The sequence below is a fragment of the Danaus plexippus genome, chromosome 25 (assembly GCF_018135715.1).
Source record: "Danaus plexippus chromosome 25, MEX_DaPlex, whole genome shotgun sequence".
Taxonomy (NCBI): Eukaryota; Metazoa; Arthropoda; class Insecta; order Lepidoptera; family Nymphalidae; genus Danaus; species Danaus plexippus.
Window position 1 is genome coordinate 895674 of NC_083553.1, and position 23476 is coordinate 919149.

General features: G+C 33.5%; 1 protein-coding gene across 1 annotated transcript in view; it reads left to right on the top strand.

Moving 5' to 3' along the window:
• Window positions 1-19917, top strand: part of LOC116775434 (uncharacterized) — a 46031-nt gene extending 26114 nt beyond the window's left edge. The window contains exons 4-11 of the mRNA XM_061524462.1: window positions 8480-11229; window positions 11299-11429; window positions 11505-11672; window positions 11764-11914; window positions 17031-17165; window positions 17368-17900; window positions 18403-18473; window positions 18828-19917. Of these exons, the coding sequence (XP_061380446.1) occupies window positions 8480-11229; window positions 11299-11429; window positions 11505-11672; window positions 11764-11914; window positions 17031-17165; window positions 17368-17900; window positions 18403-18473; window positions 18828-19372 (4484 nt within the window). The 3' untranslated portion in view covers window positions 19373-19917. The remainder of the gene's footprint in view (window positions 1-8479; window positions 11230-11298; window positions 11430-11504; window positions 11673-11763; window positions 11915-17030; window positions 17166-17367; window positions 17901-18402; window positions 18474-18827) is intronic.
• Window positions 19918-23476: the final 3559 nt, after the last annotated feature.

Here is a 23476-nt window from a genome sequence, read left to right on the forward strand (position 1 = left end):
ATTTAAATCAGTATCAAGTAGATTATGGTAGACATTTTGTATAACAAATTGGCCATCTTCAATCAATCTGAACATTACTGAACGAGGCTGTTTTTATAAGAATTTTATAATGTTATTAGTTACGAGGGTAAAAACGGTCTCCAAACAGTTTTCTGTTATTAAAATTAGACAAGATTTATTAAGGGATCATTATTGCATACATTTTCATTGTTTTTATGAGAATATATTTACTTATACTTCAGCCACGTCACTATTTCAAAACATTTCTAACAATATCTATACACTCATATATACGTAATATTTTATAAATTTACTTCTCAACAGTCCTATGAGAGTATTTAAGCGAAATATAAAAAAAATAGCTTAAAAGGCAATAAAATAATGCAATTATGTTTTTTATATTTAAAAAACGTTGAGCTTATATTTAAAATGGAAAACATAGAATGAGAACTTCATCAGAACATTCCGGAGGTCGCAGGTTCGAGTTCCGCTCGTGCCTCGTACTAATGATTTTTTTCATTTTAATTAATAAAGAATTATTTTATTTACATAAATCAATAGACATTCTTTGTATCATATGTAGACTAATATGATAATTGGTACTCAATATCATTAACCAAATTTAATACTCTATTATTGTTGAGATAATTTGTTAGATCCATCTTCTTTGGTACAACGTCTGTCAGATTGAATTGTTAAGAAATAAATTAACTGCTGTCTCGTGAGATATATATAATCTGGTGACAAAAACCTATTTATAGAAAGATTATCTTCTGTTCCATTAGACAGAGATCTCATTGATTTGATTGACTCATACAATGACTGTCTATTTTTTTTTTATTCATAATAACAGACTGATAGTTCGTTTGTCTCTGATATGTGGATCATAGTTCCTTGATGTATTATCTTTAGAATCATTATACTTACTACATTTTATTCTGACGACGCACTGACGTATCAGTGTCGTGACTTTAATTTGAATAAATGCTCAACATACCTAATAAAAATCTTGTTCGTCTGGTTATTATCAACGCGGTTGATCGCTTCATTGTATTACGATGTTACCGTTATCACATGCTGATTGTCATAAATTAAGTTTATCATCACACACAATAACTATGTATTTATAAAATTCTTCTATTGTTTTCTTCGTGGGTGAATTCGGTAATGTCAGCTATCGGTTACAATGCCACGTGGGCTACCCAATTGCTGCCATAATAACAGCTTGCTGTATATACGTGCATATATTTATTTTAACATATATAATATATCAAATAATAGTGCATAGGAAATTGTTATTTTTATGAGTCATTTTTATCGTGACGTAGAATGTGCTGGTCATAAATAATTGACTTTTTCATCATCCGGCCAAACAGCTGCAATCAGATTTTATCAATACTAAATGATGGTTTTAAATCAGCCAACACTTCCTCCTATTGATCTTGAGTTGGAAATACACTAATATATAAAATTTAATTAACACCTTAACCCAAACTAAACGGACGAATATGTTCACTTAATGTGGAAATAACTGTATTTTATTATAGGTGTGTTCGCTTTAATGACTGTTATTTGATATTATTAACACACTTTATGCACGTCACTTAATTAATGACTTTATTTAGTAAGATGACAGTTTTTTTTATTTTATTCTCAATTACTATAATTACTAATAAGATAATCAACACGTCTGTATGCCTAACCCCAGTGATCGCAACACTACAATCTGTAACATATTTTCATTCGTAAATCTTTTCACATTATAGCATTAAGAAGGTTACTTAATAAGAAACGGGAGACGCTTCGTGTGTAGTATCATCGTGCTAACTTGTGCTAAGCATATAATGGCCGCGTGGATCCTTATTATAATTTAAAATTTCATACATGTCATACCTAATTACCTTCTATTTCAAAATTTAGGTTCGTAACAGCACTGAGCTTATATACTAATTATAATATTTGTACAGAAACACGTTTTTTTTTACGAAAATACCTAACATATTACTGGTGAATACGGAACACTAGATATTTAAGTTGGACCCTCGTATGATAGAACCATTAGCCTGCTCTATTATAATAGCTAGCTATAGCTAAACTAATTCAATTTGTTTTAACTGTAAAATTAACCTGACCATAGTGATAATATTACTGAAAATATTTTATAAACAAATCAAAATATGTTATATACATATATGTATATATATAAACATTATACATAAGGAAATTTTCGGAATACATATAAATTTGTAACGTTACAAGTGAAATTAATCTTTATTGAAATGATTGTAGACTTATTTTGCTTTGAATATTTTATACAGAGACGGAACTCGTATCGTAAATAGTGAATTTAATTACTCCTGTCATGACAATATCTTGAGATTTAAAAGTATACTTACATGTGGATGTATATATATAGTGGGATGTCGTTACAAAAAGAACCGAGATCTTAAACGAAACATTGTAAAACGAATTCAACGTTATCTTAAAATGTAATTGATTTTCAACCACCGGCGTTAAAATACATATGTATGTATCTGTCTGTGGCATCCAAGCTCTCAGACAGATCGACACATTTTAGTGCGGTATTATTCATTTGTAAGCTAGTTTCTATGTTTGGTTAATATCGGTCCATCAGTAATAGTATCAGCAATTTTCCAAAATGATGTAAGTAATTTTTTGGCTACGATAATTTAAATAAAGGTTTCACGCGTGCTACTGTAATAGTAGATTTACACTCGCGTACGAGTCGCGAGACGAGGCACGAGCCGAAGCACAAGGTGAGAGTGTAAATAGCCGCTCGCGGCTCGCCTCGCGTCTTGTCTCGCGCTTCGCAGCGCTCGCGTCCGGAGGTGTGAGCTGTGATACGAGACGAAGCACAAGACGAGGTACGAGGCGAGAGTGTTAATGTAGTATAATAGTTAGATGACGTAATAAAATTTTCATTAACCGTATGAATATGTTTTTTAATGTGTTCCATGAAAAGTCATAGATATAATGAACATTTAAGTAATAACAACATTCTTCGTGCTTTACATATTTCATTTCTACTAATACACGTTTGGTTGATTACGTTTAATTTGAAACAGTAGTTGTTAAACGATGACAGACGGAAGAACAAGAGATATTATTAATATTGTCAAAATACATCTAGTGTATTGACAAGTGAGTTGTACAATAAAAAATGTAGAGTTATCGGCGGTGAATTATAACAAGAATATAACTTAATAATAGTCTTTGATTTTTTTTATACAGAAATGCATTAAATTCGTTATCTTTATCGTTTTTATTTTAACAACTTAACACATTCCGATATCTGTGTTATTGTTTTTTTATTACTTACACATTGATATTTAAATATATATATAGTTACATATATATGTATTCATACTTTGTCTTTTTCGCTTTGTCCTATATGAGAGTGGATTCTCAACTCTAAACCTGATAAATCCGTGTTGAAATTAAAAATATTTAGTTGTATATATAACAAGCGTAAATCAGAATTTATTACCTTATATTTTAGAATGTTCAATATAATTTAAAATACATCTAATTGTATCTTCTTCCAATACAGCCTTCGCGTTATTAGTATCTAAATGTGTGAACGGAAGCCGCCAAGGCTTCAACGAGCTCCGCCTTTGTATATCAATCAAACACTGTAGGAAGTTTGATCATTGTTAATTAGCACTTATTATATGTGTATTAAGGATTTCTGAAGGTCACGTATTGTCAGTGTACATAAGTCAGAGGCTTATAAGGCATTTGATTTGATCACATCATAACGTTCTAAGAATCTCACTAAGAATAGGTTCATCGTAAATTTGTCTCCCTACAACCTTTTAAAAGACTTACGCCTGACCAGAACTAACATCAATTCATTCCTAGAATTACTTCGAAGGCAGCCTTAGTAGGTTCGTTTCAAATTTGGTTAGGTAAAGAGAGGAGCTTGGACGGTGGAGGTGAGCGCTAAACGCGCGTAAGATAAGGGGCCTCTTAAACCTACACCTGGGTCGCAAGTCCCAAGCACTGTTGAAGCTCCTCTCCCTGCAATGTGATGGACCCGGCACCCGCACGGTGAATATGTTGAATGATAAGATGTTTCGTGTTCTCTCTCTTTAGGTGGAATTAACTAAATTAACGTAACGTAACGTAATTTCAGATATAAAAGCAATTTTTATTAAGAAAAGTATTAAAAGCATTTAAAGAAGAATTTACAAATTAATTATTTTAGATAATTTTATTGTACAATCAATTGAAATTCGTTCAGTAAGTAATTTAAATAGTTAACAATTAAATTAGAATTACATAGTATTTATTAACATAGAATATGTTTTTAGCTCCTTTAATATTTTAATTATTTGTAGTGTTTTAATGATTCATTATTTTTCGTAGTACATTGGATGCTGTAAGTGTCTTCATCTGATACATCATAAATGCGACGACGATCAAAACTACCTGACAAATATAACAATTAGTCATTGGATTTTACAACAATATGTCATACCCTGAGTATTGGTACTTGGTAGATCAGTCTTATTTTATAATATATGTATATATATATATATAATTTACAAAACAAAGTCAGAATTAAATCTTAAACTGAACTCTCTCTTACAAAACCTTACAGATCATGGAATTTTGTCTAGGGTTTATTTCAATATTAAAATTTTTTTATCAATGAACTATCGATTGCTGATGATTGATAATTTTTCAAACTTATGGGATCTTGTAACCAAGATCCCATAAGATCTTTGAAACTACCGTATGCTTTATATTCAATTCTAAACTGTTACCAAATTCAATAATAATCATTATTTATACTATAACATACTTTGGTTCATGTCACTTCAATTACAATCAAGACTAACTACACTTCGCACACACGACACAGGTTCCCAACATTTATTTTTTTTTATTCGGGAGCACATTCGATAAGCCAAAGATCTTTGAAATGCCAAAGCCCCAGTACATTTATTTTTCTTAATTTCTGTGTAAGGTTAAGTATTCACCGTCTCGTAGGTACATGTCTCGCGCGAGTGATGTCATTGAGACATGATTTACACAAGTGTTTTACAAGAAAAAAAAACAATAAATACATATGTCAATAATTATGTATAATATAGAAAATCTTATTTAATGTTAAAGAGTTATTCAATAAGCGTATAATAATTATGAAATTAATTTTCTAAAATGAAAATATGTAGATATCTTTTATTACATAAATCATATCAAAACTATACATTTTAATACTGACGAATTAAATGGACTCTCTCTGAAACAGATATACTTTAAATATGATAAAATATTTTAATATTTATATAATAGTATTACATAAAACAGAAATATTTCCAACGATTTCGATAGCATTTAGTGTATATAGGAGTTTAGTTTGCGATGGATACGCTCGGGATACGGAACCACATGTTCCAGTGAAATAACATACGTTGTAAGTGTTCTGTTTATCGATCTTACATTATAGCATTAACGTAGGCTGTTGAACGAGAGACGGGAAACGAGTCGTGTGTAGTCCGACACAAACTTGCGCTAAGCCTGCAAATTTCTCGTGTTATTATAACAGGGAACTTTAACTACACACACACACACACACACACACACACACACACACACGCACACACACACATATATATATATATATATATATATATATATATATATATATTTATAGAATTTGTTCCAAGAAATTTTTAAACAATTTCTTTTGGTGCTAAATTTCGCATAGACCTCAATTTTAAAAATAAAAATCCAGTATATTTAATTTAACAGTAGGATTATTTGCGTTTAACAGATATTACCGTAAACTGTGTTTACGTACGGATATCAACTAGTTTTTTATTTACTGTTAGTCGGACATGTTTTATACAAACATCCTAGCAATACTGTATATTGGAAAAGTATGTAATAAAAGATAAAATTAATTTGACTAACAATAAATGCAAATAAATCAGATTTTAGAAGCAATTAGAAGTGAATGAACCCTTATGATATTATTATGTGACAAAGTGGAAGACAAGCATCTAAGACATTCAGTCTCAAATTACGTTTAAATTTTTTTTGTTACCTTTTTTTATAGTTTTGTATTCAAATCCAAAGAAAATATTGTTTCGTGTATATTTTTTTATACGATAGACTGTCTTTTTTATATACCTTTAATATATACTACAGGTCATAATTATGACTACTATAACGATATTTTTTTCCTAAACTCTTTAATGATAGATTCAAAAATCTGATTCATTTCCCAAATTATAATAGATATTCATTTATTGGTTTATTTTATTTCAAATCAGCTTTTAATTCGACAGTTGTTGAACTCATTCGTATTTAAGACTACCGAGGCGCCGCTATACAGTTAGCAGTATTGCGCCCACGCGGACAATAATCTTTGATCGCAAAAAAGGTGATAAATAACTATGACTTCATACGCTCCGTCTTTGTTTAGTCTTGTTTAATTGAATAAGTTTTTTGTCCTCTAAAGTATATTACTGAGAGGATATTATGTGAAAATTATTAAAAAAATAATTTATTTAATACGCTTAGAGAAGTATAACTAATTTCGGGCAATCGTTTGAAATAAATAGATATTAATTTATTTGATTGGAGTATAATATATTAGTATATATATGTACTTTATAGATACAATTCGTATTGACAATATAAGTTTCTCGTTTAGATTAAGTTTGGTATGAAATAAGTTAGTTTATATTTTAGAATATTTAATATCAGAATATTTTTGGAATAAGAATGATAATTTTTCAAAGTTTCGTCCAAGACATATACTGTGGTTGAAATAAAAATTACCATTTTGGACATTAATTTTAGTCATATGAGAATTCGTTTTATACAATCATCGACAGACGAACAGAGAAATGCTGTTTGGAACTATACTTCATGTTCAGAATTGATTCGTAAATGCTTCTTACAGTTCACCTTACATTTAATATACTAGTTAGGTTTAAATTAACTTCAATTATAATAAATTTAGCATTCACAACACGAAGCGTAATGTTAACGAGATGTGAAGTAGAACGAGTGAAGTTAAAGATTTTTTAAACGATGTTAATATTAACAGGAATAACACCGTATTATCTCGTTAAAAAGCTTCTTTAGAGTCTGATTCCTTATCAAGACACGCTGGCGACGTCAACAAAAAAGCCATCTAGTAAATTTTAGAGCTATCGCGGAATTGGTTCCGTAAATGCATCAAGTTTATTATTTAGTAAGAATCATTATAATATTACGTTTGGGTTGAAAAAGATTTTCAGTATTATAATATAAAAGATAGCAACTAATATTATTTGTATATAAGGTTAAATTTTATTAGCTTGTGTTTATTCGTGCTAAATATATATATTACATCACATAACCATGTGATGGTTATGCTGTTTAACATTATATCTACATATTATATAAATTTGTTATTTTTTCCAAAACAAGTATGATAAGGTAGAGAAAATCCTTACTTATCTAAACTTAACAAATGTTTATAAAGCTATGACACCAATGAGAGACCTTGTAATGTGAGGTTAAAACTCATGTGTCTTCGAAGCGGACCATACAACTCAGTATTTAAAGCCGTTCGGTAACGATGAACCCTAAAAGGCGTCGTTAAGATTAAGTCAAAAAACTCGAACGAATCTTGTTTTCCAAAAGTCAGCGCTATAAATAGTCATGATCGTGTTGTGACGCGACACTTGTCGCGATTCTGTACACTTTGTTAGAAACTCTAATAACATTATTACGAATAATAATTATTTAAACACGTATTTCTATAGAAGTAAAACTAAACAAGACTTCCTATGTTATTGTGTTCGACTTAATCACGTCTATGTTCGTGTAGATTCATAAAGAATGTTGCTTTAGCGGTTCCAAAAGTGAAGATAGATTTTGTGTGATGTATAGGACTTGTCTGGATAACAAAATCTTTGCGTTTCGTCTTGAGTAAATCGAAAAATTAAGAAAAATATTAAAGGAATAAGAACCAAAACAAAACGTTTATAACTGACTAAATAAATGTAAACCAAATAAGACTGTCCAATTCATGACCAGCTGACTTTTAATTAAAATAAACTACCCGCAATAAATACACAAACATTTGATTCAAGAAAACTTCCTTATTTACTTAGATCTATAAAACACATTGCTTGGAGATCCGGATCTATATTTTTTAAATAATCTAACGTTGTAACACTCAAGATACTTGGTCAGATGTTTATAAAAGGAAGGAATTCCACTGTAATATTGAAAATTATACTAAAAACTAAACCAGCCTTAACAAGTTGAACAACATCTCTATAACAGCTTGATTTGATTTATTATATATAATATCATATTTAACTTCTTCCACGCAACAAATAAACTCACCTGTTGTTGTCCTTACTAAATTTTCATGTCTAGTTATATTAACAAACGTTTAATTTACTAACATGGCTCTAACTAGTTTTACTTATTTCCTTATTTACAGGTAAACCTCGCGAACGGAGTCAGACGGATCAGGTACCATCGATACGGAAGGAGCCCTTCACACATTTATCAGAGAAGGAGCTCATCGAGGAAGCGAATAAAGTAATAGCACAGGCACAGAGCGTCACATGCACAGCTGATCATCCGCCGGAGAAATTCTTCTCTTTACCTCATAGAAGGAAGTTCAAAGAAGACAAGAACATAAGAAGAAGTAGTGACGACGCAAACACACCAGACGCTACTGGAAAAACATCACTTGGAAGATCCACGAGTGATGTGATCCCAAAGAGGAAAAAAGAAAGAACCTCTCTATCAACTTTGTTTAGAAGGGCGCAAAGAACCAAAAGCCCAGAATCACCTGTCGTTGTGACAACGAAACCAACCGTTGCCGTTAAAAGAAGCAAAAGCGACGTAACAGATCTCAAATCTAATACTAATCTCATAAAAACGAAACCAATACGAAAGAGATCTGGAAGTGAAACAGAGGAATTCTTAAAGTCGTTACGTAATAAGAAATCTCAACTATCCCCAATAATAGAAAACTCTCCAAGAGAAGATTATTTCAAGAAGACATCGCCGCTAGATTTGCTTTACGAAGAGAAACTTCCTGAAAAGGACAATTTTAAATCTGATGATCAAACTTCAATTGATAGCAAAAAAGTCAATCCTATCGAAAAACCACCAAGATACAAAACTCCTGAAAAACAAGATCCCAAACCACCGTTAAGAAGTAGAAGGGGCAAGTCTGCTGAAAAGGAGAAATCTCCTATTATTTCTGAAACTCCTAAACGTAAAACCGAAATTAAAAAGACTATTCTCGTCGATGAAATAGACTCAAACAAGTTCAAGGATAACCCGCTAGAAATAAAGGAAAAAATTAAAGAAAGCATTCGTAAAATTGAAGAAAACGTCTATGGTGGTAAAGAAATGATACACAGTAGTCAAATACCACCCGAAAAACCGCCGTTAACTAGAGGACACACTGTGGGTCATCTCGTACGGATTTTAAAGGAAGATCAACAGTCACCTTCGCCGAAATCCCATTTAATAGCACCACTCAATTCAACAAACATTAACCAACCCTTCTCTTACACGAAGCCAAGCGCTAGTCCGGATCCAAACTTATTTGTAAGGAGTACCAGTCCGGATAGAGTACCGAGTCCTGTTAACAAGATGACTGATAAAGGTGTTGTCTACGCTCAAGTGATGCGTGATACAGACAATCACAACCATTTCCATAAACCAGCTCATAAGCTTCACTCACCTTTAAATAATAAATTTGGTAATCTATCTGACGAAGACGAAGGTCTTGGTTATGAGGATAGGCATAAGTACTCTTCAGAGCGTATAATGGATTATGACTATAAAATTAACAATCGCAAGTTTAATGACTCTTATAACGTGCAAGAGTCACCGATTAGGCCAAGATTTAAAGAATATAAACTTATGAGTTTCGAAGACAGCGAACCGACATACGCCAATGGTTTAAACGGCAAAGAATTTGATGATCATAAACCAATTGAAAGTTTCAGAGGCAGGGCGGATGGGATGGACACGAAAAAGAAAGTATATGAATCTGACAATAAAATTGATTTGGACTTCAACGAACTAAGTCACAGAAGAGAGTTGCTGGAATCACGATTGAACGCTAGAAGATTTGATAGGGAAAAAATCAATTTTGATGAGCCAATATCAAAATATCTAGTAGAAAATGATCCCATTTACGAAGCAGAAAAACGTATGAAACAAACAGAAAAGTACGTTAATGATACTGTAAAATACTATCGTCACACGTTAGAAAGAGACGGAGTGGAAAGTACCTTGACTGAAGATTATAAATACGATTCTGATAGTCACAAGGTTAAATATAGCACGGAATCGAGATCTTATCACAAAACACCCATAGCAGAAATGGACAGGCGAGAGTTTATCGACAACTTGGATTCCGAGAGATTCAAAACACGCAGAAAGATATTTCCACCCGAACCCGAATATGAACCACCGAGTCTTGAATCTAATCCTGGAAAACCTATTTCATCTCCCGATGAATACAAAGAAAAGAAATATAAAGTTAAAAAGCACTTTGCATCTAGTCATGATCTCGTACAAAGTGGCCAGAAATATAAAATAAGAGACGATTATTTTGGTAAAAGAAAGGGTCATTATGCATCGAATCCAGAAATTGCGCAAGAGAGAGAAGAGGACTACGCTAATATTGGATATAATACGAAACACGAGTCATACCATAACTCATTACGCCGCTTGAAGAGTAAAGAAAAAGATCCCAGAAGCCATACCAGCATAAATCGACACGATTCGGGCGATAGTAGGGATTACTACCTTGAAGAAAGATCTCCGCGTCGTTTTGACTTCGACAGCCGCTTAGTAGATTCGGGAATTGAAAATGACTTCAGGCACAACTCCAGTGGAGAAATTCATAGAACTAGAAAAAGGAGACCCGAGAGTGACGACGACGTTAGAGATACGTCCATGTTTTTAGCCAGCGAAAGGCAGCACACTGAAGATAACTATCCAAGTGAGCAAATATACGCTAACAACCCTCATCTACTACACTACAAAGACTATAGAGGCAGTGACAGGAAGGAGTACAGTCCCAGAGATAGAAACGCTGATGACGGGTCGCTTTTGGATCCTAAAGTGCACCGATATGACAAAAGTCCCAGCAGCCTCGAAGATAAAGTCAGTGCGAAGCCGCCGAAAGCAACAAAGAAGCTTTCTGGACTCGAAAAGGTATTTCCATTCACTGACTCTAATATAAACGATGTAAATAGATTTATATGAATTTTTTTTCTTATTTAGATGAAACAGCTGTTCTCTCGCGACTCTTCCAAGAAGAGCAAGAAAGAGAAGGAAATAGTCCAACCGAAAAACCGCACTCGGGTACTCAAGAGCCCCGAACATCTTGCAAGAGACGACCCTGAATACAGACGGTAGAGTAAACAAAATAACATTCTTTTGACAAAGATATACAGAAATCATTACAAACTGTACCATGATCGTTACAGATACACGGACCCGGAGCCCAGCGACATAGACGTTAGGAGGCGGGACGATGCTAGAGATGTGAAGAAATACACGCGCTCGAGGGAGGACTTAGATAAATATAGAAGTCCGGCGAGAGAGAGCGACGCGAGAAGACAGGAGAAATATAGAGAGGCCGAGTTTAAGGGGAGGTGAGATACTATAGACGTACTTAGAGTGCACCGAGCTGCTAATGTGTAATGTCGAGGTAATTTAAATAACAATTGAATATTTTTCATCCAGTTACGATAGAACTTTGAAAAGAGACAGCAAATACAAGGAACAGCGAGACGACAGGAGAAGGTATTCGTCAGAGAGAGACAGCGAACGCGCGTCAGACGCGGAGACCGAGAGACGTACGAGAGATCGCAGGGCCCTGGATTCACCAGCGCTGGTAAGTCCTTGTAGATACACAACTTGAAGTAGCGTTTACACCAGAAGGTGCAATATTTATAAAAATATCTGGTTAAATTATATCGCAAATTTTGATAGTAAAAATGTTTTTTGTGTGTCCCACAAACACTGACTGAATATTTTTTAACATTATTCAAAAACACAAAAAATCGAATAGAAATGAAATGATTTGTTTAACATGTGATACATATACAATAATTTTTCTTATACGCTTAACTCGGCAGTTTTGTGTTTAATTACTAATGATTGGTGATCCTGTTTCTCCCTACTTAACTTCATATACACTTAATAATTTTGTGATATACCTTTTATAAACAATGTTAAAAAAATTGTTTCCATAGTACATTATTGACATAGGTTCGGTTAGTTAAGACGAGGAATTTTTGAATCCTTATCTCTTTATTAATATAATTGACATCTAAGACTTTCGCGTGTTTTATTCATTTAAATGAAACTAATATTTATATAATATATTATATTATATTACGAGTGCTTTATTTTTGTTAAAACTACATACTCCCGACGTTTCGACGACGACGACGTTTGTGATCACGGGCAGACGAGATGTGAATGTCATCACGGTTGCTGAAAAGTAACCGAAACGTCGGGAGTATGTAGTTCTAACAAAAATAAAGCACTCGTAGCATATCAGAAAAATATTAGTTTCATTTATCTGTTTGTGTCACTTAAAACAAAATTTTATAATTGATCTAAATTAAAAGTTATTCTTAACCAGCGAACTTTTAATAAACGACTCGTGTCATTCAATTTTGTTTTATATTATAATATAGTAAATAGTTTAAAATGCAAAATCTTTAGCATTGAAATATAAATGAAAGTTAAATTGAAGGGGATCGTAATACGCAGACCATTATGTACGATACGATACGATACGATATGATACGATACGATGAACGTTGTATATAAAATGTTAAGCTTATTGAATTACTCTTAATATGAGATATTTCAAAAGTTGCTTTAACCTGTTTTTGATACATAAAAATCCATCTCATCCGCCCGTGGTCACGCTGGCTGTAAAGGAACCTACTTACTAAATAACAAAATACGCGTAAAATCTTGGATAGCATTTCTGACAAACTGATTTCTCATTCATTAATTTATTTTATATCTATTTGTATAACCCTTGTAGGGGATTTAGGTTAAAAACTTTTGTTATTTCAGTACGATATGAACCAATCACATTGTTTATAAATGTCAAGAACTATAAATACCTTTCATATTTCGTGAATTTGAAGTTACCGAGCAAACATTACTATGTTTTTATTGCTCTTGCGTGGGTAACAGATTGCGTCAAAATATAGTTTTGCATAAAATTATCGTTATATAATTATAGTATACGATATTCTCTGTTCGATACCCGGCTGGTGAAATGTGTGGCATGGGTGTTTGTCGTGTGTCTTGTCAAGGAAGCTTAACATAGAAATATATTAAAAATATAGCAAATCCTTTAAAAACACAGCTTTTATTTGATGCGCTGAAACAAAAAAAAAACATATTTTTTACTTTTGTAATATAATTTATGCGATAAATGCGTTCCGTTATATTTAAGTACTTCTATTTACAGAAATTTAAAGGATACTTAAAATCAATTACCCCAAGTTATTCGATTAGCTCGTGTCTCTTCATAAACAAATCTCACATTTGATACCCATATTGCAAGTAGCATTAAATGTAACAAATCCGCCATCTTGGATGTGACGCCATTTTATATAAAGTATGACGTCACACATGTGACCACACGCTATAGTCCAAACTGGGCTCTTAAACAAAGGTTCAGATCAATCCGTTGAGGATATCGGCTTCAAAATTAAGTTAAAAGATTTCAGACGTTCTTATAACTTACATACTGCAAAGATAATAATCTCATATAAAGAAAAAACCTATTCTCAGATAGTCTTAGATATAATCCATTGAAATCACTTCTACTAAGAGCCTTACATTATTTTTTTACTTTACAATACTGAAATTCGTTTCAAACTCGCTACCTAAAAGACTATAACAGGTACGACTTAGTCCACTACTGTCAAATCCTTATCAAAATCAGATCATGTACTTGTCAGTTCGTCTCTCACATGTCCCGAATGCTAACACTGTCGATGTAATTCACACCTCTGGACAAACGTCTTTTTGTTCTGGGTCATTGACCTCAGTTTTTGTGAGCACTCATCAAAATATTTGGCAGTTTCAATAGCTTTTGACAATACATTCAAAACATTCTATATTATTAAGCTTTCGATAAAAAATATACTTAATTTTCTATTCTTCTGTATTAGGTAATAAATGGCGTCTATTAAATAATTCTATCAATCTATCGATCACAGTACTCTATTTGTATAGTGCTGCGCTCTATATACAAATGTCTATCGATTATCGATAGAAATGACCGATACAAGTAGGTGTGGTTTGTTGAAGTAATGATTACTATTAGCCTTCGTTAGATATTACTAATAATCATTATCATACATATATATTAAGTTTTTTTTAAATGCTTTCACGACTATTTGTTCTTCTCAACGTTTAGGTACACTTGTGTATGAAACAGAACAAAAAATTTAGGATTTATACAAATTTTACATTTAAGATTTAACCGGTGAACCGTTTTAGAGATTCCATCACCTAAAATCTAAATTTTAATCTTTATACCAAAAACTAATTAAAAGTCGGATGAAGTAACGAACTGAACATTAAATGCCTCAGTTAATGCCTACTTAAAGACAATGAAAATCAAAATATACAGCGCTGACGAAGAAAAAAAGATACTTAAAATTAATTATCACAAACGAATTGTATTAATTCGATGACTAATATGAACGAGCTCCGAAATACTTCATACTGAGATGAAATGAAACCTCACATGACGTCACGCGAGATGACGATGACCCCGGAGGCTGTTGAACTGGAAAACATAAACTAAAATAATGCCTAATAAGCCTTCACACGTCCTCAGTGTTGATACATTGATGAAACACACATGACGTACCTCAAATTATTATTGAATTAAATTTATTCAATACACAAAATATATTTTTTTTCGTATCGTACATTTTTTGTTCGAATCGAAGATAAAACAAAAATATAGCTATGAAACTTTTTCGTGCGCTTGATTTGTTGCTCAAACAATAAAAAAGACATCAATAAAATTAGTTGGGACGTGTGAATTAATGATTAGAAGATCTTTACTTGACATATAGGTTTCCGGAATGACCGTTCGTTTGTCTTTTTGTATGTCATTATACAGAAAGTGTATAAAGGAAAATAAAAAAATTAACACAGTCTGTAAGTTAATCAAATAAGACGACAAAAGGAGTTATGGTTTTTAACTTACTGATTGAAACACAAAACACAATATATATATATACATATATATTAGGCCTTTTGTTTAGTAATGTACAACGTTCAAAAATTCAATCAGTGCGCATCAGCAGGTATTTGTCTCAACAAATCTCGGACTACCCACACACTGATTCAAGTGGGTAAGGAATAAGTAAAAATTTGTTAGCTTTTTAAGGTAATACGACAAATAAACACATGAATGATTATATCAGACGCCTTTTACGAATAGACTGACTCAGACCGACCTTTTAGAAGACGTGGTGCAGTAGAAATGGTAGGTAAATTATAGTTACTTATCGTAGTGAGCTCGCTGTAATCATAACCTTTAGAAGATTTACTGTAGCTTAATATAAAATATGTAAATTGAACTATTTGATTAAAATTTATATACCTCAGTCCTCAAACGTCCAAGAGAAGACTGAAGGAAATATATTAACTGAGCTTAGACTTTCAAACATTGTAGTAAGGAAAATTATGACTACTCCTGTTTGTCTATTTCAATAGGATTCGTTAGGTGTGTAACAAATTATATGAAATAGACAAAGTAATAAGAATATAATTTAGATACGATTATAAAACCTTCGATCGTATAATATAAAGACTCTGTACTTTAACGGTAAAGTAATCATTATTGAGCTATAATAAAATCGACATATTGTTTGAATAACTCGTATATTTTATGACTAAATTTGATTTAGATGAGACATTGATTTCACTCAAACGATATAAACTGACACAAGAATTAAGTTGTGTTGTTTCAAAAAAGTTGTCTGCATGTAAGTGCATCAGTGTCAAAGACGGTCCAAGTAAGGTCGCCAAACATATGGTAAGCCCGGTGACCTTGGACAGTGAATCAACATGATACACCTCCGCTGCCATTAAAATTTTTACAAAACTGTGCAATTTCTTAATCAGTTGTAGGTGAATTTCAATTTGACGGCTTGTTATATACACGTAAACAGTCAATAGAGCTTCTGATATCTATATTATATATTTTTTTTCTATAAAAAAATTGGTACACAATACAATACGCTGGCAAAATTAATTTAAATATATATATTGAAATAATATACTACAGATTTTAAAAGTATCTTCAGATTGGATATAAATAAAATTTCAAAAACCCTAAAATTGTTTAAACAGCCAAATTTATCTCTAACAGATCGTCGACCCCGTCTTTTGTGAGCTTTTTCATTAAATAAACCAAAATTTACATTTTACCGTGTATTATGAATTGTAAACATTCGTCATTGTCAAAACAAAAAAATATATCCTTCTTGATTAAAGAGAAGAATTGTACAGAGAATAAATCATAATTAGTCATAATAAAAAACGCTCAAGGAAGATCATGATTGATGACCCTTAAGACATACGGACAGAGATCAAGACGACTTCTTCATACATATTCCGCTTCATGATGCGACAAAAAACTATGATAAGGATTAAAATTTAAAACGAGACAAAAAGCAATGACAGAGAACACTCACATTAAAGAGGAATATTATCAATAAATTCTGCGGAGGTAGGCATTTAACGTAAACCGTGAGAGTATTCATGTTTTTCGCTTGTACATTATGAATAAAATACTATGTCTCCTGAAAAGATTACGTCTATTTAAAGTAAAGGAAACTGCCAGTTATACTGCAGATTACCTAAATACATCATAAACCAGCGGTAATAATAGAAGATCAATATAGGAATATATCTAAAGTATCTGAAACTTGATATTCTTAATGTTACAGGCTGAGAGATACCGCGAGAGACGGCGCCTGGCCACTCCGAGCCCTACACCGAGTCCACCCAGGCGGGAAGCTTCACAGTCGAGCTGGTTTAAATCCTTGGACAGACTTGGAAAGAAGAGAGAAAAGAATATCAAGGTTAGATTATATAGTGATGTCAAAAACATAAATCACACAGTCCTGGATAAAGAACCTTCACACAGGCTCTCGAGGCTAGATGAGCAACAACTCACCAGAAATAGTTTAAGCCATATTGTTATAAAATCCCTGTTTCCATCTCAATGTCTTCCGGTAAACAATATCATTGTGTGATGATAATGACGTGTCTCTATATTTTCAGGCTGAAAAAGACAGCGTCATCACAACAGAGGATGACTCCAGCCGTCGAGTCTGGAGCAAGCAGACAAAGCCGTTGAACTCGCCAGCCAAAAACCTGAGATTCTTCGGTGATACCGACCAAGAATCTGAAACAAACGTCAAGGTCACTAAAACGAAACGGCAAACTAAAAATCACGGAACCCTAAGGAAGACGATCTCCAACTCAAGCACTGGCTTGGACGAGGTCGATCACAGCCAGCTGTCAAATAAAAGCTATTCACTGACTAACCTGAGAGACAACGAATCGCCGAAGACGAAGGAATATTATAAGAAGAATCTGAAAAACATATCCGAGGCTCAGAGCAATTCGGAGAATGAGAGCCAAGTCGGCAAAAAGTTCGCCAGCAAGCCACCCATCAGCCCGTACGACAGGAGTCGAAGCCACAGCAGCTCCAAGACGCTGAAGGGCTCCCAGGACGTGAGGAGAGTCGGGAGAAATGACGACAGAGGCAGCTCATCAGAACTGAGGATCAGGAAAGATAACAGAGAGCTAAAGTGAGTAAATAAACAATTGCTACTCTGAAAACACAGCGGTTTATGCAGCGCTGTAGTTTTTAATATCTGTTTCATCAGATACCATCTTGTTTCCAAGATGAAATAAAATTATTGACTACATTTAGATGCCTATATTTGTTGGCGTCATCTGACAAAGACATCTAAGACTTTCGCGAGTTTTATTCATTTAAATGAAACTAATATCTTTGGGATATACTACGCGTTATTTATTTTTTTTTTTTGTAAAAAGACGAGATCTCGTCGGCCCGTGATCACGGTTGCTGAAAAGTAACCGAAACGTCGGGAGTATGGAGTTTTATATAAAAATAAAGCACTCGTAGTACATCCGAAAAATATTAGTTTCAGTTATCTGGCAATGTCTCTGAAAAAATTATGTCTCAATCCAATGCAATAATCGTCGAACTGTACAAAATACCACGACCACAAGAATGTGTCTCGTCTCGAACCGATATATATAATAAATACTAATACGTTGTGTCAGAGCGCGAGCGTCCGACAGCAGTGCGGAGGACTCGTCACAGCGCAGCGTGGTGTTCCTGCACGCCACCACCGGTAGGCGACCCCTCCGACCACCGCTCATAACTAGTATAGTCCGCTTCAGACACTCGCACAGTACTCTACATCACAATACATAGAGTACAAACTGTACTTGTGTTACACAAAAAAATATATAAAAACATCCTGTAAATGACTTTGTAATTTTCTCCCGTCCCTATCAACACTAATGAACGTAAAACTCTTTTCTACCAATATAAGGTTTTCATGACATCGTTATTCACATCCACATTACATATTAATTTATTTCTTTCAAAAAAACTTTACCGCTTAAATGTTTTTATTAACAAAAGTGCTTACATCCTTATGTAATATGTTTTCTTCGTTAACATTATTTAATCATGCGAACAGTGGGCGACATACCCGACCCCGGCCAGATGACGAGGAACCGCTCCAGGGACGACGTGTCCTCGGTCATGTCTTCGAACGTCCAAGTTCGCAGCACCTCTAAGAGCTTCTCCCTGTTCGCACCGTGGACGCCGAAAAGCTACAACGACCAATACGACGTGCATTACGCGCAGAAACCCAGGCGATCCGCTCCCAAGGACAGCGCGTACAAAAAAACTCCCGCCAAAACCCTGACAGATGACAGGCCGCTACAGAAGAACAAGTCATACAGCCACACGGCGCTCAGCACCAGACCGAGCAGCCAGGGCAATAGACTGACGAGCTCCAGCACGGCGCTGTACAGGCGGGAGAAGAGAAACAAGGAGAGCGACGCGTCGCAGAGCACGATACCGCGGAAGACTGCGGGGAAGAAGAGTCAGGCCGGCGACGAGCTCAGCGGGGACGGGAGGGGGCGCGTGGCGCGGTCCACGTCCGTGCCCAAGGACAAAAGGGCCGGCTGGTTCAAGATGTCTTCCAAAAACAAGAAAGAGACAACCAGAGTGCGATAAATTACTTTATCGAAACGAAGTCTTCCCAATACAGTCAGGCGAAACATAAAAATATATATAATTTAAATTCACCGAGCTGTTAGTTTTATGAAGGGGCTCTGAAATTAAAATTTCTCGTGTTTTTCATATTATAATAATTTTCAAAGCTTACATGGACCTGTTAAAATTTTTTTTCATAACATTTATTAATTAATATTCCTAATAAGGACGACGACGAAAATTCGTTATTTATTAATATTATAAACGTTTGGACTTAATCTGTGTAATAAATTAACTTATATATATATATATATATATATACAAATGATACTGGAGCAGTGCCATTTGCATAGCGCGTTACCGTTTAGCTCGTAGTCACTACATTAAAACGAATTACTTATATATATAAAGATGCTTTTATATCACTAATAAGAATAATCCGAGGATGTATTTGTTCATGTATTTTTGCTTATAAGATTGTTAAAAACCTAATGCTTTTGTACTTAAAGTTATAGTCGTTGGGTTGATGTAATAATAAAATATAATAAAAATTAAAAGTAATGATACCGCCTCTTTCATTTCCAATCAATCATCATCAATACATATTATAGAACAACGTCCCTCGCCGCGTCTGTCTGTCTGTGTGTTCGCTATAAACGGAAAAACTACTACACCGATTATCAAACAGTTATCACCACTCGATAGTGTGATTCTTGAGGAAGGTTTTAGTATATAATTTGTTAAGTTTTTGTATTTACTTGGTGTACATTAACGATATTTGTTGAAGATGTCGGGAAAACATCAAATATATCGCAAACTCCGAAAAAAAATTCGTATCGCATTATATATAGTCGTTGAATTGTAGCAGAGGGAGTGACCGTTCATTCACGGTTTAGTGCCTCGGATGGGAAGAGATATTGAGAAATTGAGCGTAGTCCGAAAAATGATATTATTTAAAATGCCATGTTGCGCGCTGACTGATAGAGGATTTCATCTCTTGTTCAGAGAGAAACGGTCACAGCTATGTGATCTGAGTCTCAATTGAAATAAAGAAAAATATCACTATTAAAATTATTGCTCGGAAATTTCTTTTTAGCCAGACCCCACTTTGGGTCCCATTTTGGGAATAAGTAAAAATTCCTAGAACCAAACTCTACATATTACAAAACACGATATTAGACAGAGTAAGGCGTTAAACTGTAATTATTATCAGCATAGTGTGTGCGAGAATTTTTAGTGTATGAAAATTGACGACCTGAAATCACTGGCTATTTTAGGGGCAAGCTAGGACCTGCCGAGATCAATTAGAGTTAGAAGGAGAGGCCATGGTAAAGCATGTTAATTTCGCTCTTCAAGCAGAATCCCAAACAGAGACAACCATTTAGCGCCACCATATCGCAAGCGTGTCTTTACGCACAGAAGAGTCCATTCACCTTGACTCCAAATTTTCAGAATGTGTCCTTGGAACACTCCAACGGCCTTCAGTTAGTAGACTAACTAAAGTATTCTCAAACCTTAAATGCGGGCGGAAATGCTAAGGCGACTGCGAGGAAACTCTGTGTCCTTGTGAAAGTATGGCAGTACTTCGCTTCGCGACAGCAGCACCAAGAAATTGGAATTAAGAACAATCTCAACACTACAATGTATTTGAAAAAAAAATACCAATGTATGTAAAATTGCAATGATGACCACAATGCATAATTATATTAGCGAGAGCCAGCGCCTCTTACTTTAGGCTGCTAACATGTGCGAGCAAACAGCATTGCTATGTGAGTTAGCGTAGACGTTGAGGATATTGGAAATTGAGGTGATGATAGAAGCTTGCTGCGATAAATATTTCCTTATTTCTTATAAATTAAAATTATGAATAAACGATAAAATTTATGCATACCCTCTGAAGTTTATTCTCATCAAAACATTATTTTTCTTTATGTATATATTTAATACAAATTTTCTTCTGTAAATGGACAATTACGTCACAAAATTTTAAGTATTATCATGCAATCGTTTTGACAGTTGGAGGGTTATAAATCATATAAATTATTGAAAGCTTTCTTTGGACAAATTACGAGATATTTTTAATGAAATATTTTTATCAAAAAGCAGTTAATTATCATGAATAGGCTCTAGTTCACAGCGACGCTAAAGAATACCTTTCAAAGATATTTTTCCCCCAGGATTGGTCTGCTAGACCACGATATACATTTAAATAGTCCCCTAAATATTATATTTGAAAATCAAGTATCAGACTGTAATTTAGATAATATTTTTTTCTGTGTCGATATTTAAAGTGTCTGCAAAAAATTCTGCTGTTTCTCACAATATAAATTTTTAATTGTTAACAATATTTCCTACAACATTCGCAAAAATCACACCTCAAACTATAAGTACAGCGAGTACAAATTATACTCAACTGAAGCATCTGGTACCTGGGAAATTGGCTGTTTACTGCAGATGCTAATATTAACCCATTATATATTTTTTGTCCTTCAGAAAATAATCAAGGTCTGGGGAGCCCAGCATCTTGGAATATTAACTATAAGCCTCTAACTAGGTTTTAATAAATACTTTCAGACACACCTATTCCAAAAAGAAATAGCTGACATCAACATTTAATTATTGTGCAATAATAAAAAAACATTTTACTCAATAGAAACCCATAAGATTAGATATAAGTATCTTTTTGTGTTGTTCTTACATTTAAATTCTTATAATTTTATAAATTAATGAACCGGGAAAGCAAGACCAGATAGCGTTCACGTGTTACGAATTATATCATCATCAGCCTATAGCAGTCCGCTGTTGAGCAAAGGCCTCTTCTCACATGGAGAAGGTTAGGGCATTAATCACCACGCTTGCTCAAGACGGGTTGGCGATTTCAATCTTACAATTTGAAATTATAACACCAGGTTTCCTCACGAGTTATATGATATTATACAAGTAAATTTAATTATAAGCACAACTAGTAATATGAATATGATGATGACCATGGCTAAGCTTAGTAGCCAGTTCAAGGACCCAAAGGATATAGTGGTATTAACTGTTCTTTGGTAGAGTTGGGTTTGCAGTAAAAATGTGCTTTTTTATATATTTGAGAAACATAGGGCCTTGACAAAGAAAATTAAGATAAAATAATATTAATAACAAAACATTCGACTTCCTCATACATTTAAAATGCTACAGGAAGATAAAACTGGGTACAGAGACTTTAAAATTCCAACAAAGAACAAGAATTGGCTTATTATAATGAAAAATATTTACTAACAGTTATATGTCTTTTTAGTAGATACATTTAGAAACCTTCAAGCACAGAAAATAGTCCGGCAGATAATCTAAAGAAAAAGCAAAAGAACTAGAAGAAGGCTTGGACACAATCGAAATCATCGGATTGCACACACGAATAACAACAAACAAAGCATTATGAAAAATCTTAACAAGTATACACAGAAATAGTCGGGGTAACGCTCGAAGTCAAAAATATGAAGAAACGAGTCAAATAACATAAGCATGAAGCCTGGAACAATAAAGGTTAGTAGAACTTAAGTTAACAAAACAGTTCAACCACTGACATATAACCATAAACAAGACAACCCCAAACCATTTACAACCCCGGAAACGCTCCTTCGATATTTTTCATTGCTTTAATTAAAATATGTAACTCTTAATCCATAATTTATATCATACCTAATTATCTCAGAATATACCTGGATAAGAATTTGTTTTTAACTATACATGATTATTAGTAGAACTGATTTATCAGCATGTTGAAAAATAATATTTAATATATTCAACAATTAAAATGTAATTTGTGTGAAAAGCTGTTATTTCTAAATTTATAATTAATTAATAGAAGCGATTACGAAAATACAAAACTATTATAATCTATAACTTTAAGACCGCGAAATGTCTCTTTTAATAAAATATGAAGCACGGCTTTGACCACGTGGCCTGAGATTTGAGGCAAATACTATTCGCCAAGAATTTTAAGATACTTGGACTGCGAGTGTATAATTTATTAAAATAGATTATTTCAAGACCTCGTTTGGCCTCTATCCTTTATTTTAAACAGAAGCAGAATTAAATTATTATTCTACCACAAACAAAATATAAACAATGGCTGAAGAT